Source organism: Squalius cephalus (assembly GCF_949319135.1).
Source record: "Squalius cephalus genome assembly, chromosome: 5".
In the NCBI taxonomy this organism is placed as follows: Eukaryota; Metazoa; Chordata; class Actinopteri; order Cypriniformes; family Leuciscidae; genus Squalius; species Squalius cephalus.
The window spans coordinates 18,435,282-18,463,260 of NC_137126.1; the positions used below are offsets into that span (position 1 = coordinate 18,435,282).

The window sequence follows — 27,979 nt, forward strand, 5'->3', positions numbered from 1 at the left end:
AATTTAAACAGCATGGCAGGTTTTAACCCTTTCGCACGTACGATCACACCAGCATGGCAGGTTTTAAAGACCTCATGAAATCAAAACAAATGTTGGTTACACTTTATTTTAAAGATCCTATGGCATGCTGCTTTTTGGATGCTTTTATATAGGCCTTAGTGGTCCCCTAATACTGTATCTGAAGTCTCTTTCCCGAAATTCAGCCTTAGTGCAGAATTACAGCCACTACGAGCCTGTCCCACAATGAGCTTTCCTTAGGACGTGCCATTTCTGTCTGTAGCTTTAAATGCTAATGAGGAGGAGAGAGGTGGGGCAAGGTGGAGGGTGGGGGTGTGGCTTTGACCAGCCTGCGGCCACGGTACCATGCGTTAATGTTTACAGTGGATGTATCGCAATGGCTCGTAGACACGCAGTCGTTCAAGCTTTCCAGTTTGACACAGAATCTGATCCGGATGGAGAAGCACCTGAAGAAGTTGCAACTCAGCAGCTACAGCAGGACGTCTCCGAATGGTTAGTTTAAAATATTGTGTCTGGATACGGTACTTTAGTTGGTTTGTTTATGTATGCTGTTACAGTTATTATCATGTAGCTAACGCTAAGCCTACGTTGTTGGCTTTTCATGTTGCTCTGATTTGCTATCGTTTTAAAGCTGTATCAGTAATCTTTGTAGTTTAGAGAAGACTGTACGCTGGCTCATTTTTTAATGACAAAGTTCTCCATGTCCACGTATATTGAAGTCTTAAAGGTTGTATCAGTGATTTCAGGCCCAAAAAAAAAAAAGATCACATTCATCGAATCTTTCCTAACGATCCGCTAGCTGCCCGCCCCATAAGCAGGCCGTCAAAAAAAGCGTCTCTGTAGGCAGCCTAGGCTCTGAGATCTGCACACAAAAACAATTGGTTTCACCAACCACTCAAAACCAAAACAAATAGTGTTCCAACCAATCACCGACAGAGGTGGGTGTTGTGAGGTTTTGTGCTCATGCACGGCTGCACGGCTGCACGCAAAGTCGGAGCTGAAGAAGAAGCTGGCTCAAAACCTCACAACACCCTCCCCTGTCGGTGATTGGTTGGAACACTATTTGTTTTGGTTTTGAGTGGTTGGTGAAACCAATTGTTTTTGTGTGCAAATCTCAGAGCCTAGGCTGCCTACAGAGACACTTTTTTTTGACGGCCTGCTTATGGGGGGTCAGCTAGCGGATAGCTCGTTTGCAAGCCATGATGTCTCTCAAGGAAAAACCAATATCGCGCTCGCACGGTCGTAGCTCATTTTCTCATGGGCGGGCCAAATTCTCTGGGCAGGCAAAGCAGAGAAAGGGGAGGTAACCTTTCACCTTATGACGACATATAGGGAAGATTCCAGATTGGCAGATTTCATTTTCTCAAAGGCGGAGCATGATACCCAGGGCTTGTTTTACACCTATCACCATTTCTAGGCACTGGGGGACCATAGGCAGGCTAGGGGAACTCATATTAATGTTAAAAAACCTCATAAAGTGAAATTTCCATGCCATGGGACCTTTAAGGTGTCCGTGTTACAGTGTAATTATACATTTAAGTACTGAGTAATAATAATTAACTACATGTACTGACTATAGGGTTAGGTTCGGGGCTTGACATGAACTTTTTTTCTCCCCAGCCACTGTAGCTAGATATTATCTCAAAATTTAGCAGCAGGTATATTAGGCTGCTGTCACTTTAAAACCTGACGCACAGATCCATTATACTGTTACACATGGATTTTCTTTCTCAACTGTTTACGTGCACTTAAAACATAACTGACTGTGTTACATGAATACTCGCCAAAACCAGCATTTTTTTTACATTATTTTATGTGTTTTTGACTGTTTAAGTGTAATAAGCAGTGAAAAAGAACTCAATTTAGTACTGAGAGGCAGCTTTATGTGTGCGAACTTTGGGTGTGAGCACAAAAGATGAAGGAATGAGTAAAATTATGCAAAATACGCGTAATCCTAAGCCGAGGCATTTCATTCGAAGCAAATGAGACGAGTGAGAGAGGGGAGACAGGTTTGTGTGTCAACTCGCTGTCAGAGAGATGAGAAAGCACAGCTTGTATCATGTATCAATTCTGCGGAAAATTAGTATTGGAAGCGTTTCAGATATTTCGTTATCGATATTTATCGAAAAATCTATATTTTTGACAACACTAAATTGCACTTAGTTTATTATTTCAGATGATTTTTAAAAGACTACAATTGAAACATGCATATATTATATATATAATTCAACCTGCCAAATTGGCTAGTAGGAGTGACTGCGTTACACGCCACTGCTGAAATCCACATGCATAATACCAAACCCTGATTAGGATTAAGATGTGGTTTAGGTTAGTTGCATGCAATTATGCACAATTTATAGTAATTACTATAGCAACTACATGTAAGATGTGTAACAAGAACAATGTAAAATAAAGTTTTACACATAATGTCATGACACTCAATCCATGGCAATTAGCTTTACATCATCTACTGTATGTGCAAGTGTACATACAATATGGACTAAATTCATTTTAGCAGATTAAAAAAGCAAATTGATATGTCCCATCTTAACTTCTTTTTTAATAGAAAATAAGTAAAATAAGTGGTCCATTAAAGTAAAAATAGGGTCTTTAAATTATCTTCAGTGTTTTTTCTCAAAGCTCTCGTAAAGCTAATGCTCCAATAAAAGAAATGAGTGCCTCAAACCAAGATTCAGTTGCATGTGAAAACACTATGCACACCCGTGCGCCCGTGAGGACATTCACAGAAGAAGGAGGCCACCCGATCATGACATGTGGCTCCTGCGTGGCAGGCAGCATCTGTGCAGTCATTGATGTTCTCGCTGCAGTTATCCCCTGTCCAGCCGTTCACACACACACAGTTGTATCCCCCCTGCGTGTTCAAGCATGTACCACCGTTCTGGCAGGAATTGGGCATCATATCGCACTCGTTGAAGTCTTTGGTACAGAACTGACCTGAGGAATTAATATATAAATACTTATAGCTGTTAATTTCATTGCAAAATACAGCATGTACAGCATGTTTTATTGACAACGCCAATAAAAAAAAAGAGATTTTACCCAATGAAACCTTGTTAGCCTTACTGATTCAAAAATGTCTTTGTGTCTAGCTGTAATTGAAGTGTAGGGTTTGAGTAGGCAGTTGGTACCTGTCCACTCTGGCTTGCATTGGCAATTGTAGGTGTTCACTCCATCCACACAGGTCCCTCCGTTAAGGCAGCGATGGTCTGGACAGTCATCAATGTTCTCCTCGCAGTTCTGACCACTAAAGCCTGGAAAGAAAGAAGCGATTTCAACAAAAATGTTCTTAAAAATCTAGTTTCAAAAGCCAGAAACAACAAGATTGTTTACATGCCCATATCAGGCACTGCCCATATTTTTGAGCAGCAAATCAGCATTTTAGAATGATTTCAGAAGGATCATGTGACACTGAAGACTGGAGTAATGATGCTGAAAATTCAGCTTCGCATCACAGGAATGAATTACATTTTTAAAATATATCGTAATAGAAAACAGTGATAACACTTTATTTTGCAGTGTCCTTGTTACATGTACTTACAGTAGTAATAACTGCAAATTATGAATAATTACATTCAACTAACCCTAAACAAAACCCTAATCATAACTCTATAGTAAGTACATGTTAATAATATTACTCATTACACATTGTAACAAGGACACTTTAAAATAAAGTGTAACCAAAACAGCAATAATATTTTTACAATATTACTGTTTTTTTGATCAAATAAATTCAGCCTTGCTGAGCTTAAGAGACTTCTTTCAAAAACATAAAAAAAAAAATCTTACCAAACACAAAGTTTTGAACGATAGAGTACCTATTAGGGCTGGGTTATATGGCCAAAAAAAATTATCACGATAATTGTTTTATATCAGTTGATATCAATAATTATCACAATAAATGTCAAATCTTTATTTCTTTCAAGTTTTAAAGGGCACCTATTATGCAAAATTCACTTTTACATGGTGTTTGAACATAAATGTGTGTTGGCAGTGTGTGAGCAAAACCACCCTAGAATGATAAAAATCCATCCAGTAGTTTTTTTACTATCTCAATAAATCATAAGCACTGTCTCAGAACACCCTGTTCTAGATTTTCCTCACTGTGACGTAGAAATGAGCTAAGCCCCACCGACGTGATTTGATTGACATCTGGTTTTGGCATAGACCCCGCCCTCGGTGATCTGCATCCTCCATTATTTCAGCGACAGCCGGTAATGTCTCCTAAGAAGTGTGTTGTGGGATGTAAGAATGGACATACTAGTCTTCACTGACATCAGAGCCACTGAAAACGCAGCGGATGGATTTTATTTATGAAGAAAAGGCACCACTTAAACTTCCTAAATACGAGATTCATTTTCTGACTGACTGTTAACGAGGGTCAAAGCTAATCCTAGAGTGTGGATCGTTGCCTAATTCGCGATCCAACGTCACCTCCAGAAAAAGTAAGTGTATTTTATGATTTTTGAGCAAATAGTCATTTCAATCGATGTCAGCCAGTCCAACAACAAATGCGTCTAAAGCTATTTATTGTCGTCGTCATAGGATGTCTCAACAAACAACGTCAGACAGTTTTATGTCACGTAGGCATTTTTGCAGCAATAACAAATGTAAATAAATTAAGGTCTGCTCTATCTCCACAGACAGTAGGCTATATAAACGTCTATCTCCCTCCCCTTAAGAAATAATAAAAAAAAATTCGTTTGTAGGCTACTTCACAGTAGTGTGTGTGTGTGTGTGTGTAGTTTCAAAAAATTGCGCGAACGTTATCACAGTTCGTGTGTGTGTGTTGCACATCCATAATGGCAAAAGGGACGCGATTAAAACTTTGTAAGTACATAAATGTATCAAATAACCATTCCGAGACGTTTAGTCCATTCTCATTCGTGTTTATTCTGTGCCGGAGTCTCTTCATCATCTAGGTCCAGCAGCAGGGCGGGGATATGCAGCTCATTTACATTTAAAGTGGTAGACGCCAAAACAGCTCTTTTTAAAACAGGCCCCAAAAATGACATTTTCAAATGGTTATAATAAATGAACTGTGGGGTATTTTGTGCTGAAACTTCACAAATACATTCTGGGGACACCCAAGACCAATATTACATATTCTAAAAAGGGGCATAATAGGTGCCCTTTAAGGCAGATTTTTTTTTTCAGAGAGAAGGAAATGAATAGTAGAATAAAGTCGTTATTTTTGTTTGTTTTTGCGCACAAAAAGTACTCTCGTCGCTTGATAAACTTAAGATTGAGCCACTGGAGTCACTTGGACTATATTAACGATCTCTTTAATAACTTTTCCGGGCCAGCAAGTTTCAATCACTTAGAAGCCTATGGAGGAGTGATCAGCTCTCAGATTTAATCAAAAATATCTTAATTTGTGTTCCGAAGATGAACGAAGGTCTTACGGGGTTGGAACAACATGAGGGTGAGTAATTACTGACATAATTTTCATTTTTGGGTGAATTAACCCTTTAAACATCACTGGCGTCTTACAAATAACTGTCACGGTTGATAATTCATCATTTCCTCTGTGTCTCGTGTAACTGTTTGTTTACATGTCTGTGAGTTTGCGTGAGTGGGCGTTGTCCCGCTCGCGTGTTTGTTCAGTGCTCCAGCTGCCTGCAATCATCTCATTCCCCACCTCAGCTGTTTCACATTACCATTCTCTACATATACTCACTCATCTCTCCATTCCAGTGTCCATCCGTTGTTTGCAGTCCTTCATGTGTGTTCGTGTCGTCTTCCGGGTTGTCGTCATCTTCAGTGAATGTTCCTGTTGTTTCACCGCACCCGAGCACCGATCACCGAGCACCGAGCACCAGACCATCGAAGTCCCTGTGTGACCGAGCCTGAGCGTCTTCCCCTGAGAGTACCCGTCAGTTGAGTGGATAGAGAAGCGATTTCGCGAGCACACCCGGAGAAGGAACTTCCTCATTGACTTTGAGTGATATTCATGTTTTGAGTGTTGAGTCCTAATAAACACTTGTTCACCTGCTATTGCTTCCAGTGGTTTATCATGACAGAACGGATGGACCAAGAAACGGGAGCAGCGGGTGATTCATCTGCTTCATTGGAGGAATTCATTCGCGTGTGCATTGGCCGGATGGATGCACAGGATCGCAACCAGGGGGAGACAGGACGTGCTATTCAGGCTCTTGTCACACAGGTGTCCGAGCTCACCCAGCGATTCCATCAGCTGCAACCTCCCACTGCGCCAGCACCTCCGGAAGCACTCGCAGTTCCTCCTACACCAGCCGTGCCTCTCTCCCAGTCTGAGCCCAGATTGCCCACTCCTGAGCTGTACTCTGGTGAGCCTAACCATTGTCGTCCGTTTCTAACCCGTTGCAGTATGCATTTCTCATTACAGCCCAGAACTTTTGAGAGGGAGGAGGCAAAGGTGGCATTCGTGCTCACGCTGCTGACTGGGAGAGCGGCGCTTTGGGGAACTGCAGTGTGGGAGAACCAAGACCAGTGCTGCTCCTCGTTCCAGGCACTCGCGGCGGAGATGAAACGCGTCTTTGATCGGGCCGTCGCGGGGAAGGAGGCTGCCAGGGTCTTGGCGGATCTACGCCAAGGAGATCGTTCCGTGTCTGATTATTCCATCGAGTTTAAGACCCTGGCGGCCGAGTGTCGCTGGAATGAGGAGGCGCAGTGGGATCATTTCCTGCATGGGCTGGCCGAACGTGTCCAGAGAGAGATCTACGCCCTGGACCTCCCATCTTCTCTCAATGAGCTCATCGCCTGGCCTTGAGGGTGGACGCCCGACTGTCTCGGATTGGTCAGAGGACGTCACCCAACCCGGTTCGCGGCGGGATGGAGAACCAGCGGTCCAGCGGCCTGGACGCGTTCGGTCCCCACGATCCCGAGCCCATGCAGGTGGGGCGAGCTCGGCTTTCCCGGGAGGAGAGAGAAAGGCGGAGATCCCAGGGCCTTTGTCTATACTGTGGTGGCACCGGACATTTTGCTCATGGTTGTCCGGTAAAAGGCCCAGCCCGATAGTAAGTATGAGGCTACTATCGGGTGGGATCTCCGCAGGAAAGACCTCATCCACTTCCACCATCCTCCCGGTAAGACTGAGATGGTCTACTCACGATCACCACTGCAGTGCACTCATAGACTCTGGAGCCGAAGGTAACTTCATGGATCACCGGTTTGCACTACAGTTAGAGATTCCCTTCCGAACACTTCCCCAGAAAATCACAGTCAATGCACTTAACGGACAAACTCTACCTACTATCTCTCAAGCAACCGAAAGACTTACCCTCATCACATCAGGAAATCATGCCGAAACTATTTCATTTTACATTACGGACTCACAACTCACACCCATAGTTTTAGGACACCCCTGGCTTAGCTTGCACAACCCACGTATCGATTGGAAAAGGAGAACCATCTCAGCTTGGAGCACTGAGTGTCATAGTTCGTGTCTAGTGTCTGCTTGTTCTGTTGTTTCTGTCCCTGTGTTTCAGGAGGAAGCAGTGGACTTATCAAACGTGCCCGAGGAGTACCGGGACCTGAGTGAAGTGTTCAGTAAGTCAAGGGCTGCTTCTCTCCCTCCGCATCATCCCTATGACTGTGCAATAGATTTACTGCCAGGTAAGTCTCCGCCTAAGGGCAAGATCTATTCACTCTCAGTTCCGGAGAGGGAGGCTATGGAGAAATATATTTCTGATTCTCTGGCAACCGGGTTCATCCGTCCTTCCTCTTCTCCAGCGGGGGCGGGGTTCTTTTTTGTGGGGAAGAAAGACGGATCTCTGCGACCTTGCATTGATTACCGAGGGTTGAATAACATCACGGTAAAGAATACTTATCCTTTGCCGTTGATGTCTTCAGCCTTCGAGAGGTTGCAGGGAGCCTCACTCTTCACAAAACTGGACTTGCGTAATGCTTATCATTTGGTCCGCATCAGGAAGGGGGATGAATGGAAGACTGCTTTTAACACCCCTAGGGGGCATTTTGAATATTTGGTTATGCCTTTTGGGCTTTCCAATAGTCCCGCAGTCTTCCAGGCACTAGTCAATGATGTGTTGCGAGACATGATCGATCAATTCATATATGTTTACCTGGATGACATATTGATTTTTTCTTCGTCTCTCCAGGAACATGTGCAACATGTACGACTAGTGCTTCAAAGGTTGTTAGAGAATGGGCTTTTTGTCAAGGCGGAGAAATGCGTTTTCCATGCACAGTCGGTTCCTTTTCTGGGACACATCGTGTCGGCTGAAGGTATGCTTATGGATCCTGACAAGGTTAAGGCTGTGGTAGAGTGGCCAATCCCAGATTCCCGCAAGGCCCTGCAGCGGTTTTTGGGATTCGCCAACTTCTATCGGCGTTTTATTCGCAATTTCAGCCAACTAGCCGCACCTCTGACTGCCTTGACCTCTCCCAGAACTGCGTTCAGGTGGTCAGACGCAGCTGAGGCTGCGTTTGCCAAACTCAAGAGCCGCTTTGTTTCAGCTCCAATCTTAATTGCCCCTGATGCTTCACGTCAGTTTGTGGTAGAGGTCGATGCGTCAGAGGTGGGGGTAGGTGCAGTTCTTTCACAACGCTCTCCTTCAGACGACAGAATGCATCCCTGCGCGTTTTTGTCACATCGATTATCTCCTGCTGAACGAAATTATGACATTGGCAACCGTGAGTTGTTGGCAGTCAAGCTAGCATTGGAGGAATGGCGTCACTGGTTGGAGGGTTCAGGGGTACCCTTTATAGTCTGGACTGACCACAAGAATTTGGAGTACATTAGATCCGCCAAAAGATTGAACTCCAGGCAGGCTCGGTGGGCACTTTTTTTCGGCCGTTTCGATTTTACTCTTTCCTATCGTCCGGGTTCCAAGAACATCAAACCCGATTCTTTGTCGCGTATTTTTGATCGTCCCGAACACGAATCTACTCCCGAGCGCATTTTTCCTGAGACCCTAATTATCTCTTCGCTCACTTGGGAGGTCCACCTAACCGTTTATTTGTGCCGGAGGGATTACGATCAGACGTTATCCAGTGGGGTCATTGTTCCAGTCTAGCTTGCCATCCAGGGGTGAGTCGTACCATATTTCTAGTTAAGCAGCGATTCTGGTGGCCTCTTATGGCTCGTGACGTTCACAATTTTGTTTTGGCTTGCTCTAGTTGTGCCACTGGTAAGTCGTCCAAACGACCCCCAGATGGGTTACTTCAACCGCTGTCGGTGCCTTCGAGACCTTGGTCCCACATCGCTCTAGATTTTATCACCGCCCTCCCACCCTCCCAGGGTAACACGGTAGTTTTGACCGTGGTGGACCGATTCTCGAAGGCAGCCCACTTTATTCCCTTGCCCAAATTACCTTCAGCCAAGGAGACAGCGGTGGCAGTCGTTGACCACGTCTTTCGGTTACATGGCCTCCCGACAGACGTGGTTTCTGACAGGGGACCCCAGTTTGTGTCCAGATTTTGGCGAGAGTTTTGTAGATTGCTGGGGGCGACGGTCAGTCTGTCCTCTGGGTTCCATCCCCAGAGCAATGGTCAAACTGAGAGAGCCAACCAAGATTTGGAAAGAACGTTACGATGTTTGGTCTCCAGGAATCCTTCCTCCTGGAGTCAACAACTTTCTACGGTGGAGTACGCCCACAATACGTTGCCAGTGTCATCCACGGGCCTATCTCCGTTTGAGTGTAGTGTAGGGTACCAACCACCTGTTTTTCCTAGTGCTGAATCCGAAGTCGCGGTCTCCTCCGCCCACTCCTTCATCCAGAGGTGTCACCGTACTTGGACGAGGGCCCGAGAGACACTCCTCCAAGTGCGGGAGCGCACCAAGGCCAAGGCCGATCGCCACCGGTCAAGGCCTCCCGTATACGTCGTCGGTTCCAAAGTGTGGCTTTCTACTAAGAACATTCCTCTTCGTTCCGTGTCGAATAAACTAGCTCCGAAATTCATTGGCCCGTTTTCTGTCACCAAGATTGTTAGTCCGGTGGCAGTCCGCCTCAATCTTCCTCCGGCGTACAGGAGAATTCACCCCGTCTTCCACGTTTCTAAAGTCAAGCCTGTGTTTTTTTCACGTATTAATCCGCCAGTCCCGGTTCCCCCACCGCCGCGACTCGTAGACGGGGAACCATCCTATTCGGTCCGTCGCATCCTGGATTCTAGGCGGAGGGGACGCGGATTTCAGTACTTGGTGGATTGGGAAGGTTACGGTCCGGAGGAGAGGAGTTGGGTTCCTGCTCGTGACATCCTGGATCACTCCCTTATCGATGATTTCAATCGACAGGTAAGGAGGTCTGGGAATGCCGTGAGGCATTCCTAGGAGAGGGGGTACTGTCACGGTTGAAAATTCATCGTTTCCTCTGTGTCTCGTGTAACTGTTTGTTTACATGTCTGTGAGTTTGCGTGAGTGGGCGTTGTCCCGCTCGCGTGTTTGTTCAGTGCTCCAGCTGCCTGCAATCATCTCATTCCCCACCTCAGCTGTTTCACATTACCATTCTCTACATATACTCACTCATCTCTCCATTCCAGTGTCCATCCGTTGTTTGCAGTCCTTCATGTGTGTTCGTGTCGTCTTCCGGGTTGTCGTCATCTTCAGTGGATGTTCCTGTTGTTTCACCGCACCCGAGCACCGATCACCGAGCACCGAGCACCGAGCACCGAGCACCAGACCATCGAAGTCCCTGTGTGACCAAGCCTGAGCGTCTTCCCCTGAGAGTACCCGTCAGTTGAGTGGATAGAGAAGCGATTTCGCGAGCGCACCCGGAGAAGGAACTTCCTCATTGACTTTGAGTGATATTCATGTTTTGAGTGTTGAGTCCTAATAAACACTTGTTCACCTGCTATTGCTTCCAGTGGTTTATCATGACAATAACAGGCATATTCTACGAAAACACTGTACTGTGTTTGTGTATAATTATATCCAATATCCATTTTAGATGATAGGCAGGATGAAATCATTAGCTCCCAGTCGACAGGCTGCTCAACTACGAGTGAAGAAATGTGTTCGCCATTCACACTCGCTGCTCTGGGAAGAAAACTAAACGAGGAGAAGGTAAACGAGTGTCACCGAGCAGTAACCAAGTTCGTGGTGAAAGGGTTACACCCATTCTCAACTGTGGACCAACCAGATTTTCGGTATGTGGTGAAATGTTTGGTGAACATTTAACAAGTTAGGCGAGTCTTCCTGATTGAGGCAAATCAAATTAATACTTTTATGTTATATATAGAGTACAGCTAGCATTAAAATTCCATGTTAATTATCACATTATTTAATTTACATGAATAATGTGTTGGGAGATGATCACGACAATAAACCCCAGGTATAAGCCACCTTCAAGGGACTACCTTGGCAACAGCTTGATCCCTGCCTGGTACCAAGTTGAAAAAGAAAACTTGTTATCTGCTGTCAAGGATGTTACAAAGGCAGCCATCACAGCAGATGGATGGACTAGCCTGACCCAGGACCATTACCTCACAGTCACACTCCATTACACCAGACAGGGCACCACTGTAGGGAAAGTCCTCAAAACTAAGGCAGTATATGAAGCCCAGACTGGTGATGCTGTGGCCGAAGAAGTTGAAGCAATACTGAAGGAATTTGAAGTTAGAGAAAAGGTTGTTGCAGCAACAGTGGACAATGCAGCGAATATGGATGTTGCTATGAAGAAGATGCAGGTTTTGAAGACCAGCTGCTTTGCACACACATTAAATCTCGCAGCACAAAAAATTAACAAATTCAGCACCGTTTGCAATTGGTCTGCAAGAGTATGCGCTATAGTTGTTTGGATGAGGTCCCACATGGCAAAGGTCATTCTGATGGAAAAGCAGCAATTACTGAGTAAGCACACATGAATTTCTGTTTTAATTAGACTTTACAGTAAAATGTTAATATTTTGATGTAAAAAAAAAAAAAAAAAAAAAAAAATATATATATATATATATATATATACACTGCTCAAAAAAATAAAGGGAACACTTTTTAATCAGAGAATAGCATCAAGTCAGTTAAACTCCTGGGATATTGATCTGGTCAGTTAAGTAACAGAGGGGGTTGGTAATCAGTTTCAGCTGCTTTAGTGTTAATTAAATTAACAGTAGGTGCACTAGATGGGCAACAGTGAGACAACCCCCAAAACAGGAATGGTTTTACAGGTGGAGGCCACTGACATTTTTTCCCTACTCATCTTTTTGGACTGTTTTTCACCAGTTTTGCATTTGGCTAGGGTCAGTGTCACTACTGGTAGCATGAGGCGATACCTGGACCCTACAGAGGTTGCGCAGGCAGTCCAGCTCCTTCAGGATGGCTCATCAATACGTGCCATTGCCAGAAGGTTTGCTGTGTCTCCCAGCACAGTCTCAAGAGCATGGAGGAGATTCCAGGAAGACAGACAGCTACTCTAGGAGAGCTGGACAGGGCCGTAGAAGGTCCTTAAACCATCAGCAGGACCGGTATCTGCTCCTTTGTGCGAGGAGGAACATGAGGAGCACTGCCAGAGCCCTACAAAATGACCTCCAGCAGGCCACTGGTGTGAATGTCTCTGACCAAACAATCAGAAACAGACTTCATGAGGGTGGCCTGAGGGCCCGACGTCCTCGGGTGGGCCCTGTGCTCACTGCCCAGCACCAGGGAGCTCGATTGGCATTTCCCATTGAACACCAGAATTGGCAGGTCCGCCACTGGTGCCCTGTGGTTTTCACAAATGAGAGCAGGTTCACCCTGAGCGCGTGACAGACAGGTAAGGGTCTGGAGAAGCCGTGGAGAATGTTATGCTGCCTGTAACATCGTTCAGCATGACCGGTTTGGTGGTGGGTCAGTGATGGTCTGGGGAGGCATATCCATGGAGGGACGCACAGACCTCTGCAGGCTAGACAATGGCACCCTGACTGCCATTAGGTATCGGGATGAAATCCTTGGATCCATTGTCAGACCCTATGCTGGTGCAGTGGGTCCTGGGTTCCTCCTGGTGCACAACAATGCCCGGCCTCATGTGGCGAGAGCATGCAGGCAGTTCCTGGAGGATGAAGGAATGATACCATTGAAGGGCCACCACGCTCACCTGACCTACGTCCAATAGAACACCTCTGGGACATTGTGTTTCGGTCCATCTGACATCACCTGGTTGCACCTCAGACTGTCCAGGAGCTCAGTGATGCGCTGGTCCAGATCTGGGAGGAAATACCCCAGGACACCATCCGTCGTCTCATTAGGAGCATGCCCCGACGTTGTCAGGCATGCATACAAGCACGTGGGGGCCATACAAACTACTGAGTACCATTTTGAGTTGCTGCAATGAAATTTCAGCAAAATTGACAAGCCTGCTGCATCATTTTTTCACTTAGATTTCCGGGGTGTCTTTGAATTCAATCCTCTGTAGGTTGATCATTTTCATTTCCATCAAACGATGTGGCATCCTTTCGTTCATAACACATTACCCAGTCCATATTAGTATAGATATCCAGCATGATATTTTTCCCCATTGAGATCTGATGTGTTTTCAAAGTGTTCCTTTAATTTTTTGAGCAGTGTATATATATATATATATATCAGATTTTAGCAAAATAGTTAATATGATTATATAATGTTTTGTTACATTTTATTCTAACAAAAATGTGCATTTTTTCACAGACCTCGCTCAGCACTCACTAATTGTTGATGTAAAGACACGATGGAATTCTCTCTATCTGATGATTGAGAGGTTCTATGAGCAGTTCCCTGCTATTCAAGCAGTAATAATGGACCCGTGGATAAAAAAAAACAATCTGAGAAGGAAAAGTAAGTTCTGTGATGATTACCACTACTACTAAATTAGTGTAGGGTGCAAGAGAGGACCACTTATTGTGCTACCTTGCTTAAGGAAAATGATTATCTATATTATCTATATCTATATAGACTGCTTGAGAAACTGCAAATGGAGGACTTCAGGAAGGCAAAGGAGTTCATGGAGTTGATGTCTGTACTCTACATGTCGACACTCTGTGTTTCTAGTGGAAAAAAGCCCTACATGTGGCCAAATCATTCCAATTTTAAAAAAGTTGGAGTGCCACTATGCAGTCCAGGCCGAAGACTCTGCATTTGCAAGAAACATTAAGGAGAAAATCTGGACTGATCTTTCAACACGTTACCAGGTTCCTTGACAGATACTCATTCATTTAAAGTCTTCATGTAAATGATTCATTGTTCTTTCTTTTTTTTTCTTTTTTTTCTTAAGAATGAAAATGTCCAGAACTTCCTGGAAGAAGCAACGGTGTTGGACCCGAGTGTAGCGTTAATAGAGTGATTAGTGATTCTAACAGGTCAATTTAGCTCAAAAGAATTATTAATTAATTTATAGGGAATTCGAAAGAATCACTTATTACGACCGAGCAAATGACTCGTTCAGGGTTCATTTGAACCGGCCGTAACTATCAGCTCTGCAACGGATATAAATATCCAAAATATAGTGAAACACTATTTATTAGCAAGGTAACTTAGATCAGCAGTTTAAGACATTAAATTCGTAAGCACATAACACAAGTAAGACTTCTCTTTAAAATACAAACAAGACTTTATTGATTATTCTAACACATACAACTAATATCTAACACAAACACGCACACACACATTCATACGAGTTGCAGAAAGGAAGAGAGTGAGGAAAGAGTGAGATGATGAGTGAGATGATGAAATCTCAAGATTCTATATGCACTTATAAGACATGACCTGAACGACCCATCAAACATTAATTTAACCTTTCTATCATTTCGTAGGTTATTAAATCTATATCAAAATACACCAGTTCAGCTTAAGAGTCTGGAGGTTACTTGCTCGTTTTGCGTTCCTTTTGGGAATTCCTTTGGTCGGCGTCAAAGGGGGTTTCCTGAGTTTGTTCGTTGGCTGGTGTCCCCATGCTTGGATAGATGGGGCGGACAGTCACGTGGTGTGCTGGCGGATGAATGAAAGTGTCTGTTGAAGCTGGCTTTGCAGAAGAAACGTGGACCGAAATCTTGCTGCAAAACTTAACTTAGAACCGAGACTCAACACGGAAAAGAAAGGAAATTGAGGCGAGAGTAGATGATGGCTTGAATAAAGTGGTTTAACCCATGTTCTTCTGATCTTGATTTGGGTTCTTTCGTCTGTGCGTTTACATGGTTAGGCTACTAGTCTGTCTGGTCTCTCCGTCAAGGCTTCTCCATGATGGTTTTCGAATCTACTTTTTCATTTTCTCTTCTGCTCGAAGCTTTGTTCGGGTCTAAGATTTTAAACTCAAAATGTTTGTCCAACCTCCTAGGAGAGATCTAACCAATTAGACACTGGCTTAATTTAGGAGGTGGCTCTATTCTCTTCTTATCGTAAATCATGCGTTATCTGTGATCTCCTTGCTCTCCAGCACTAGCAGAGAGAACAAGAGGCCACAGTTTAGATATTATTACTATTATAAGAATACGAAACATTTTACACATATTTCAATCAAGCCATCTTTTGAATCAAGAGCATACGATCATACTGATATGAAACACGACACACTTTCATTCAAACACCTAATAGTTATACCAATTACATGAATTATATGGTATCTAAGCATATTAAACACACATATAAATTGCAGACACAATATAGAGTTATGTAGTTGCATGATGTTTGATTATAAGTCCATCAATAATTGTTTTGGGATGATTTTATGTATTTTTGTAGTCAAAGTCTCAGTCTCTTTGGTTTGAAGTGATTTCAAAACTCTGGGTCATTCAGAGGTCCTTAAGGAGACTGGGGTCTGTTTTGTGTCTGTGTGGAGTCCAGCAGCTTCTCTGCTGTTATCTTGATGGAGCACTGAGCTGTGCCATCTCTGAGCCAATCATTCTTTTCCAAGCTATCTCACATTGACAAGTTCTTCCTTTAGTTTGGCTCATCTCTTTGAAGCTTGCATGGCCGTAAAGTTCTTAGCTGGGGGTTTTCGTTGGTTAGGTAGACTGGCTGGAGCCTTCTTTTATGGCTCTGGGGTTGGTGATTTGGTGTCTGGAATGTTGAGTTCTGTGTGGAATTATGTTTGAACAAATCACCTGGAAGATTCATTTGTATTTGATTTGCACTCAATCCTACACAAGGTTCAAGTTGAAAATAGACAGTGATGCCATTTGGGACAGGCTGAGGTCTGCAGCAATTGTAGCAGCCACACCCAGAGAGACAGAAAAGGTATTTGATTCACAGTTTGTGGTTTATTTCTGTTGTGATGCTCAACTCTGGTTCCATTCGTAGGGCTGACATGTTCTTTTTTTCTTTTAACCCTCTGGGGTCTGAGGGGTTTTCTGGGCCCTGGAGGTGTTCTGACATGCTCTGACATTTGTGCTTTTTTCAGTTATTTATAAACATGTTAATGGCAAAGGTGTAAATTCACTCTATATAGCACAAACAGGGCTACCATAATATGTGCTCAAGATGCATGTATATGTTTGAATTTTTAAGAGAATAATGTTTATGGGTGGTTATTGAAAAAAAATAAAAATGAAAGTTGCTGAAATAAGACCACAAAACACATACTAAATATGTGTCCACAATACTTTTGACTAATGAATGTTTTCGCTTCGAGTTCTGGCTTCAAAATGATGTGAAAATCATCCAGCCTAATCGTTCACACACAATTTAAATCAATGTATTGTTTTATAAGACAGGTTTTGCTTGGAAAGCCAATATGCGAGGGGGGCGTGAACGAGGGGTGGTTTACACCTGAGAATACAATGTCCCACCCAGTATACGTAATGACTCTGCATAATGAGCCAGTCATTCAGGTGTGACACTTCAGCCACAAGAATGAATGCAAGGACAAAAGATATATTTAGAAGAAGACTTATATTGACCATTTAAGATTTTGCTTACATCTATCTTGAAAATATGTTTTGCTATTTTATTAAAACGGTTACAATTACAACAATAATTACAATTTCAACAATATTTCAAGTGTAAACTCTTTACTCTTTCTTTGTAAAAAAATGATTATAGGCCTACATTTTATCATATGTATTCATTAGTTTGAATATAGCCAACACTGGAACAGCTAACATCTTAGTTGATGACTTTATTTTTGACAAAAATAGTATGTTATATATAGGCCTATATATATAGGCCTATATATATATATATATATATATATATATATATATATATATATATATATATATACACACATGTGAGCAGAAATTGCTAAACAAAAGCTTATTTGATGTGGCAGTATATTCTACAGTAAAAACTGTACCCAAATCTAGTCAACAAAATGTTGTCTTTCATATTTCGCCTGACTGTAACGTTGTTTTTATGAAATATTAGGGCATATAAATGTCAATTTGCAGTTTAATACGTTGCTTATACAAATAGCCTACATTTTATTTCAACATATTTCAGTCGATTTTTACTCATCTCAGTATAGCAATACAGTTTGCTAAAACATCATCATTCATTCACACACAGAACGGCGATTTAAATTTAAACTGTCTTTTTGCGAGCTGTGGTAAACAGCGCGCATCTCTGCCATTCATTCATTCATTCATTCATTCATTCACTCACAGAAATGCGATTCACTTGAGAAGGAAAAAAAAACTTACTACAGTATTCCTCAGCTCAGTCGGATCCTTGCTCCTCGAAATACCCGCACTTCTGAGGTACATTTTCCATTATTATTATTCCTCACAGCGCTGCGAGACGGTGTAAACAAGTAGGCTACAATGATCTGATTAAACTTGTGTTTTCTCGAGCTGATACGGGGGCGTTCACAAGTTTGCAGGATTGCCTCAGTCATTTGCGTTTGAATAGCGCGCGCTCTCCGTGGGCGGAGTCACATTAAAAATAATTAGATGAGATGAGAACGACTGACATCTCGCTCTTTTCTTACAGATTACATGAACTGAGAATATTTGTTTTTTATATAAATTACTTCATTTAAAAGAAGAGAATTCAAGCTTCATGCCTGTGTGTCTGTATGTCTGTTTGACTGAGTATTCGCTGAGTTATTGTTCATTTTCGGACGCGTTTCAGAATGGACTACACTGACAGAGAGAAGGCAGAACTCGCTTCGTGTTTATTTTTCTTTATCTGGCAAAAAGCACAACACTTTGTTTTTATTGTGAGTATACACAAAAATAATACACACTTAACAGAATCGATTGATTTATGAAACTCCTATGGAAAATCAAAGTCAACAGAGTATTTATAAATCTCTTTTACACTGATAAAAAAAAAGCGAGCTGGTATCGCCGGCGATACCGCCGACCCCAGGGGGTTAAGCAGTCACAGCAGGAAGACAACATACAGAGTCTAATCTCAGGAGGTGGAAGAGAAGCAACAGGAGGAGGTAGAAAACTATGTAAGTCCTTTTAATCATAGTAAACCTGTGGCATAGATGAAGATATAATAAACTAATAAAATCATTGATCTAAAGATTTTGGTGGTAAAGTAACAGTTCTACTACCAGTGGCACTAGCTTTAATAATAGAAGTAGTACATAAGTATATTTGTTTTTTGGACATCAGATTTACTTGATATACCTTTCAGACACCACGTGTAAAACACCCCAGGAAGACAGTCTTGGAGAAGCTGTTTGCGGAGGAGGATCATGATTTACAAACAGCCCCACAACAGACTCAGACATTTTTTGAATGACTGGACCGAGAAATACTGATGTACAGAGGCATACCTTCCATCTCTGTATCAGCGGATGATACTCTTTGGTGGTGGCAGAAGAGGGACACGATGCCAAAGGCTGATCTTGCCCAAACATATCTGTGTGTTCAGGCATCTTCTACCCCTTCTGAGAGGGTGTTCTCCACTGCTGGAGACACTATTAATCAAGAGAGAGCTAGGATTCTCACAGAAAAAGCAGATATGCTTATTTTTCTTCATAAGAATTGTTAAATGAATCAAATTTGGTTCAAACATATTTCATTGCAAGCCAGTTTTGTCACAGTTAATTCTATAGGAGGAAGAGTTTATGACCTGTATGCTTATGTTTACACAATATTTTTGTGTAGAGAAAATCTACTAACAAGCTTCCAATTCCTCTGTTATTGCTATCTATGGCTAGATTAGCCAGGGCAGCCTACCTCCGAGTCCATGGTGTTGATTGATGCTGAAGAGACGCGCGCGTTCACAGAAAATCAGGTACACACGCACTGACGAACACGACGTCTATGGGACGGTGCTCGTTGGTAGTGGGGGAGGGGCATGAGAGTTGTAAACATTCAAAATTTTGGCTAAGTCAACCAATCTGCCAGACTTGCCGACTGCAGCTTTAATATGAAACTTTGTACACATATAGATCTCATCGGGCTGAACAACTTCCACACTCTATGTTATTAGCTCTGCCCAACAGGAAGTCAACTATTATGGGTTGTTTGCATCCTCTGGAATTTGAAATACTCCTCCTAGAGAATTCATCTGATCGCCACCAAACTTGGTCAGCATGAAGTTAAGACATTGAGGATGATAAATTGTGGATGGATTTTTGATATCTCGAACGGTTTGGCCGTGGCGAGGAAACAAATTTATGGCGAGAAGAGAAACACGAAGAGTGTTATAACTTCTGCATACATTAACTGATTTTGATGAAACTTCAGCAGTGTGTTCGTTGTAAGAGGCCGATCACATGGATGTGACTTTTGTGAGTCAAAGTTATAGCGCCACCAACTGGCAGCAGGAAGTGTGTCACTTTCAAAATGCTTTTGACAAAAGTGGTGGGGTTAGTTTTACCTACAGTTAAAAAAATCAGTATGTATATTGGCCTCATCGAGCCGGACAACTTTCTAATTTACAGTCATCAGCTCCGACCAACAGGAAGTCAGATATTTTGGTTTGAATGTGGATTTATTTGCAAAATCAGCCTCTGAATTTTTACCCACTCCTCTTAAGTGGTTTATTTTATTCCCACCAAACTTTTTCAACATGATGAAAATACATTAAAGATGCTAAATTGTGAATGGATAATAAATATCTCAAACGGTTTTGCTATGTCGAGGGATTAAAGTAATGTCAAAAAAGGAAAAACTAAAAGCCTCATATCTTCTAAAAATGTAATTATACACCATTTATTTCTATATAAAATTATACAAATATCAGAACTAATCCCATTTTATTCTTTTTTTTTTTTTCAATTTAAGAATTGTTTAAGTTTAAAAACGTTTTTTAGTCCAAAAAATAAATAAATCATGTTATTCATAGTGCTATACTGCCCTCTTGTGTTCAAAATCAGGTAGGCCTATTGTATCTATATAAAAATATACTAGGTATGTGACGGTGAGCAGTGTTGGGAAGGATACTTTCAAAATGTATTCCGTTACAGAATACAGAATACAGAATACATGCCCAAAAATGTAATTTGTAACGTATTCCGCTACGTTACTCAATCTGAGTAACGTATTCTGAATACTTGGATTACTTCCACATTGAATTGCATTTTATAAGTGTTGGCCATCAAATCCTGCTTAATAAACAGGCCAAATAAAGCACCTAAAAGCTGTCACAAAGAACCTGCAAAAGTCATAATTATGAATATGTCAAATATAGAAAGGAGATATTTTAATTGTTTATTAATAAACAAGTGTTTTCTTTGTCAGTGTCGGCTACAAAGATGAAGTTGACGATGCTGACTCGCGATCTTCGCAGTACCCTAGTGAACGCGCCAGAGAGAAATGCACATTTCATACGGATTACATATGCAGAGAGCAGTTCTTTCATGTTGAATTTTTCTGTTTAAAAGTGGACATGTCTGTGAGGCAAGTAGGGTCTACTACCTTATACGCTGAGCGCCCATTTCACACATACTCCGTGTGCAGTATGCGCTGTGTTGCGGTGCATATGTGGTACAGGAGAGCAGCACGCGCTATAGTGCTTTCACATATGATGGGTTTGCAGTGCGTAACTGATCCACTGATACCACAAACACATACACAATATTTGTATTTCAAATCCAGAAGTTTTCAGCAACTTTTATTTAAAAAAAGTTTTGTCACCGGTGCAATTTTCTTTGTAGCCTACACATATACACTCTTTAATAGACGTATTCAAGTTTAAACAATTTAAACAACGTATTAATCAATGCATTACTTCTATATAGATTAAGTTGTTCAAGCAAGTGGTAACATATTTAACATGTAGGCTATTAAAATCGCGAACATTTTAAATTTAAACTTAAAATTTACAAAAACAGCCGACTCTCATGCCTTTTCTTTTGCATTTAAATTTTAACACAATAGGCTAAATCTTGCATGCCACAAATAACTTGTTTTTCAACCTCCACGAATCAGACGAGTGTTGTTCATTATTTCGCCTTGTTAAAGTAAACTGTAGGCCTAGTTTTCATTGTTTTACCCTGGTCTTAAAGTAAAAAGATGACTGTGGAAAAAAAAGCAGTAGGCCTCTTTAATTAAATACATTTATGGTTAAATTACTACATTTTCAGCTCAATCTGTGTTCATTTTGACCACGAAACATGCGCTGTCACTTTAATTCAGCGTTTGCGGCACAGCAGAAATACACTCGGTGCGGAAACGATCGCTGCACTGCTGTATACACACCGCTCCTGGGACGGATAAACGGACCGCAGTGTGAAAGCTCTAACCTGTTAACATGGGTACGGAAAAAAAATACGCACCGCATACGCACTGCAAACTGAGTATGTGTGAAACGGGCGTTGATTTATGAGACCTGCTCCAGTTCACGCGCTGTATTGCGCACTGACGCCTCCGTGTCCTGATTATTGTCTGCTATATTTACTTAAATCCAGGCAATTGGTTGATGAAACATTGATTAAAATTAAGATACAATTAATACAAAACGAAATTCACTTTAAAGAAAGGCTTTGTGCTTTCTGTTTGAGGTCTCTGTGAAAGTTTTAAAGCAGTCTTTTAGTGCCGCTTTCAGAGCGCTCACGTCCGTAACGGAGGACTGTCACGACCGTAACATTGTTTTTTTTCCTCATAAATGCGAATACGAAAAATAAAATAAAATAAATATTTTATGTTCTGTGGAGAGACAACCCTTCTTCATCCGGTGAGTAGTATTACAGATTGGCACCTAAAAGTTAAAGATTTTTTGTGTCACGCATGTTTTATTTCCCTCATATTAAATATAAACGCATGTAGACCGATATTTTTCTAATGTCTGGACTCCTTTATTAAGGGAGTATGGATAGATACAGACGTTTCACTATTGGTATTAATGCATTTTCTGAGAATTTATATTTCAAGTTTTGACTGCACGTATTTGAAAAAAAAAAAAAAACTTAGGCTACATTAAGATGCTTCTTCAGGTTGAAGGTAGAGTTGGATGCTGATAGGAGGTTGGTTGCTGGCAAGCAGAGGTTGCACTGCACAGTTATATTTCGTGCTCCCTTCTCTTTCTTTAATGTGAAATGTTGTTTGAATTTCCAAGATAGAAACGCATTCTTGCCCTGGCTCTGTTGTTCCGGCTCCATCTCTACCTCTAGCTCCCGCTGGTCCTCTTCCGACTCTATTGTGACTGGTCACGCAAACCGCGCATTTTTTTTATTTTCATATTGGGGCTTCTGGGAAATGCATGGAGTTGCCTTAATTTATTTAGAGAGTGAATAAACTCGTGAAACAGAGAAGTATCGTCATGTAATCCATTGATTTCAATAATATAACTGTATTCTAAATACCAACAATTTAAATGGTAACTGTAACGGAATACAGTTACTCATAATTTGTATTCTGAATACGTAACGCCGGTACATGTATTCCGTTACTCCCCAACACTGACGGTGAGATTATTTTACCACCGGTTAATCAACGTGTGACACCGCTGGGGGCTTTTGAATCGCTAACTTAAAAACGAAAGTAAAATATATTCGTCCGCACGGACATTGATAATGGTGCGGAGCAGAGCGAGCGTTTTCAATGAATTCCTTTGGAAGTAGGAATGAACTAAAAAACGTTCACTCTATGTTCTGCTCGTTCCTCACCGTGGATGCGCACCGTTATGAATGCCCGTGCAGCCGTGAGCATTTTAGTTTAATTTTAAAATTAGCGCCTTTCGGGGGGCGGATTGCTTGAAATGATTTTACAAAAGCACAATGTTGTGTTTTATTGCGACTGTACACAAGTATAAGTTAACACTTTGCAGTTTGAATGTCGTACTATATGAACAAAATGACGGAGTATGTTTTTATGTGTCCACTGTTCAATCGCGCCCGCACACACACACACACACACACACACACACACACACACACACACACACACACACACACATTCCAGCATTGCAATCTTGACATCGCAGCCTGTTCATTATAGCCTTAACTCTTCCGAGTCGCCGATCACGCCGGCGTGATCAAATCACATGACCAGTTTAAGACGTCGAAGCATAAAAACAAAGTCACGTTGAGCGCTGCTGTCCACTTCTGTCGAAAGTGCTGGCTTGAAACTCTATTTTACTTTTTATTTTGTGTTGATAGACCAAGTAAAAACGGAGATATGATCATTTAAACTTTATATACAAAAATATTGAAAATATTGACGCGTTCGTAAAGGAATGCAAGATGGGATGCGACAGGCGTTGCATTTATTCTCATAACTTCGTCGGTTTTTGTCATAAAACAAAACGGAGAAAAATGTGTGAATCTGCTGACTCTGCTCTTCAGGCTGCACATTTTAGGGAGTGGAGGAGGAGCCAACTGAGCAAAGAAGTGAAATTGAAAGGCGCCCGCGGGAGTCGGGAGATTGACGGAGTAGACAGAGAGACATATATATAGAAAGAGAGAGAGAGAGAGAGAGATTATTGCTAGATTTTGGAAAAGTTTGAATAGATTTTGAGAGTAGTTTAGGAGTAGTGTATATAGTTTAGGTAGTTTTTTGTGGAAGGAAAATGAAGCGAATGTCTTTGGTCTCATTGTTGACAGAAACTGTTTTGAGGAGTGGCACAGATAAAAAAAAAACTCACCTGATATTCGTTGTAAATAGTTGTATATATAGTTTGATTTTGTGTTCATTTTACCTTTTGTATAGTATATTTGCACTTTTTAGGAACCCCTCTTACTCAAGGAATGAAAGCCCTGTAATGTAGCTGTCTGTGTAATTGTACATGAAGTGTTTTGTAGAGTTTCTAAGCAAAAAAGAAAAGAAAAAAACGCCTATTGCCACACCTGCTTTTTGCTGTATATAGGTAGATTTTATCTCAATTTTACCTTTTTTATGTTGTATTTGCACTAATTGGGAACCCTCATACTCTGGGAATGCAAGGCCTTAAATATAGCTCTCTGTATAATTGTGTGCATAAACTTTTAAAAAGTGGCAAAGCTAAAAAGAGAAAAAAAAGCCTATGGCTACACTCGCTTTTTTTTTTGTAAATCATATTTTTTTTGTATATAGCTTGATTATATCTTAATTTTACCTGTATATGTTGACATTTACAACTTGTGTTTACATTTTAAACCTTTTAAAATGCTTCATTGAGCATGTTTGTGTTTTTTGTAGTAAAAAAACTATAATTTTTCTATTCGGATTTTGTGTTTTTTGTGTGATTTTGGGTCCAGTATGTTGATACAGTACATAAAAGTGAAAAAATAATTGTCTGTTCATATAGGTGATGTTGTGCTGAAAAAAACAATACCAAACATTGGTGTGGTAAACATTTGTTTATGTCGCAAAATAAAAAAAATAAAAAGTACTCAAAAATGGCCAAAATAGCCCAAGACTCCGAAGAGTTAATAAAATATAATAATAAAATAGTCAACCTAACATATTACACTGCTCTGTTTAAATAGTCAGTAGTACAATTCGTACCATTCACAGTAAGCACTGCTCCACTGTGATGTTTCCAAGCACATTTTTGCACGTGTGAAGAGGATTTTTTTTTTCGTCGATATTGGAACATGAGTGAAGTACAAAGCCTATAATAAAGAATAGTTTAGCATCCAAATACATGGCAAATGTTGAAACATTTTGATTCTAATGAGAGGGTTACGTGAGCCCAACACTGCTTACTTTCGTTTTTATTTTTACATTAAATTTAAAGAATTTGTTGTGGAATATTTTGAGTGTATCATAAAATCAGAATAAGGTAAGTCAAGTAATAAGTCAGCGATGAAGGGCCAAAGCCGGCGGCACCGCCACCCCGGTGCCTTTAGGTACAGTAACTATAATTTAATAACTGATATATTTAATAACTAATCACATTATATAAAATTAATTCCTTTTCCAAAGCCCAAGAATGCATGGAATAAAAAAAAGTGAGAAATTACTTTAGTGATGTTTCCTCACAGCTGAGGTTTAGGTTATGTTTGTCTGACGTGATACGAGTTCCATTCAGGTCCAAAGTAGTGACAGGAGACAAGCACACACACACACACACACACACACACACACACACACACACACACACACACACACACACACACACACACATACACACACACACACACACACACACAGAGACTGGGTGGCTGGGTAGACTGGGTTTAAATGAGGCTGAGAGAAGGGCATGCTGGAAAACGTAGCCTATCCCATGTTCCAAAGTTGTGGGAAACACTGATACTGCGTTGTAATTGCAAACTCACTGAGCTCATCTAAAATCTCTACCTTCAGTGTTGACCCGGACAGAAGGCTGATATCATTTGTCTTGCCACTGGAACTGATGTCGTCAACAGGACACTTTTGAGTCAAAATAAGCAGAGTGGATTTCCTCTCAGCGATCAAAGTTAATTGATTTAACTGCCATTGATTCGTCATTTAATGAACTCATTTGTTATGTAACTAATGTCAGTTAAAGCCTTCATTGTTATTAAAAAGATTCAAGATTCAAGCCATATGATATACCCCATAATCATGAGGGGTGTTTAAGACATTGTGGCTTTGAATTGTTAGCATGGTAAACAGCTGTTAAGCCAGGAAAGGGTATATGCTAGAACAAGTCTGCTAAATATATAATCACATAAGTATTAGACCCAGGCAATATATCAAATATTCACAATATATTCATGGTGATTCAGCTGGCCATATAAAATATGGCAACACTGTGAATATTGCAATTATTTTAAAGCTTTTTATTTTGACCAATAAGTTTCCATGTCATGTGGCTTTGTTTTGTCACTACTTTCTGTCATGAAGCCAAACTGCATTGTAACTGTATTTTTTATTTACGTATTTTTTTTATATCCATTTAATTGTATTATTTATTTTTAAATTATGCTTTTGTGTTTTGATATACTATTCGGTTGATTAATTTATATAGTTTGTAGGGATGCACCGATTCTTTATATTTGAAAGCTGATAACCGATATATTGGCCGATAAATCTAAATCCAAATTTTTATATGATTTTTGCCTGATTACAAAAACAAAAGTCTCATAATTAAAAGCCATGTCCTAAGCACAAAATTATATATTATATCTAGAATTTCATGTAGCCAATATGACAGACTTACGCTGCATATGTTGCACTCCAATCATTTTTCAAGCAATTCAAAAACCATCGTGGCGAACAGTGTGCATCTGAAGTGTCTCCGCCGAAGGAAATAATCTTTATTTATCGGCTGTTATATATCGACCAAATTTTCTTATCAGGCTAATAATGATAACAATAACAATAATTTACTGCTATATTATATGTAATTGGTAGAGATTTTGTTGATTGGGGTAATAATATTTAGAAATTTCAGTTTGAACTAGATTTACTGTACTTTATACCTTTCATTAAATGATTCCAGAGAAAGTACATACACATTGAGAAAAATAATATCATCAAAAGATGGAAAGATGGACTCTTATTATTTTGTTAGTCAGAAAGGAACGTGAACTAGTTCCTTTGCTTTACCAGTTTGGGTGAAGCATATTAGTTCAAGATTTAGCAAGAGAATTCAGCCTGCCTTAGCGATGCTAATATTGTTTCTTTTGTCTATATGAAACAAAATATCAGCTTTATGTAGACAGGCATCAGTATAATTAGAGCTACAGCTAAAAAAAGCTATTTATTGGATCACAGGTTGGTCATGTAAGGTAATGACATCACCAGTATGAGGTAATATATAGTGAGCATTTAGATATAGACTGTGTCCAAAACCAAATGCAGCAGATTTTTTGGATTACCTGGCATACAGATGCAATGGAAGCCTCCAATTTGATCCAAACAGGTAGCATCATTCTGGCATGGGTTGGACATGCACTCGTTTATGTCCAGTTCACATTGAGTACCCACATATCCCTGCAGACATTTACACTGGAAGGAACCTTTTGTGTTTATACACTTTCCAGCATGTGCACAAGGGTTTGCACCTAAAAAAGAGACACAAAACACCTTTACAATTTTTTTTTTTTTGGAAATCCATCATTCGATCATTAATACATTCAGGTTGGCAGGGTGTTTTAAGTGGTTGCTAGGGTGTTCTGGGTGGTTACTGTGTTGTTCAAGTGTTAATTTTATTCAGGTGTTTTTTTTAAAGAAGCCATTACTCACCCAGTGAGCATTCGTCAACGTCTTGGTCACAGGCTGGGCCAACATAACCCAGAGGACAGGTACAGATGGCCTGGCCGTTGAATGGGTTGGTGTCACAGTTTGAGCCTTTCTGACATGGGTTACTAATGCAAGCATCATCCAGGTGACACAGCAGACCTAAGACATCGATACACACAAGCTAAAAAAATTAGCTTGTACAGAAATTTATGACAATAAAAATTAGTGATTGTCTCCTATTTAAACAGCATGGCAGGTTTTAAAGACCTCATGAAATCAAAACAAATGTTGGTTACACTTTATTTTAGGGTGTCTGTGTTACAGTGTAATTATACATTTAAGTACTGAGTAATAATTATTTAACTACATGTACTGACTATAGGGTGTAACATCGACGGGTAGATGAAGAAGACGAAGGTCAAGCGAAGATACAAAATACTCAATATTTATTTCCTTAGGCAAAATCCAAACAAACTCGAAATAGTGTACGTGCACAAACAGAGTGCTAACTACACAAACAATAACCGACCAAGACATGGGTGAGAAGGGGAACTTAAATACAAAGATGATA

General features: G+C 40.9%; 1 protein-coding gene across 2 annotated transcripts in view; it reads right to left on the minus strand.

Annotated features, from left to right (window-relative positions):
- Positions 1-27,979, minus strand: part of LOC307158217 (uncharacterized protein) — a 130,099-nt gene that overhangs the window by 20,277 nt on the left and 81,843 nt on the right. For both annotated transcript variants that reach the window (XM_079870617.1, XM_079870618.1), the window contains exons 15-18: positions 27,412-27,567; positions 27,045-27,230; positions 3,168-3,290; positions 2,740-2,973 (exon numbers count right to left, since the gene is read on the minus strand). In XM_079870617.1, coding sequence (XP_079726743.1) covers positions 2,740-2,973; positions 3,168-3,290; positions 27,045-27,230; positions 27,412-27,567 — 699 coding nt within the window. The remainder of the gene's footprint in view (positions 1-2,739; positions 2,974-3,167; positions 3,291-27,044; positions 27,231-27,411; positions 27,568-27,979) is intronic.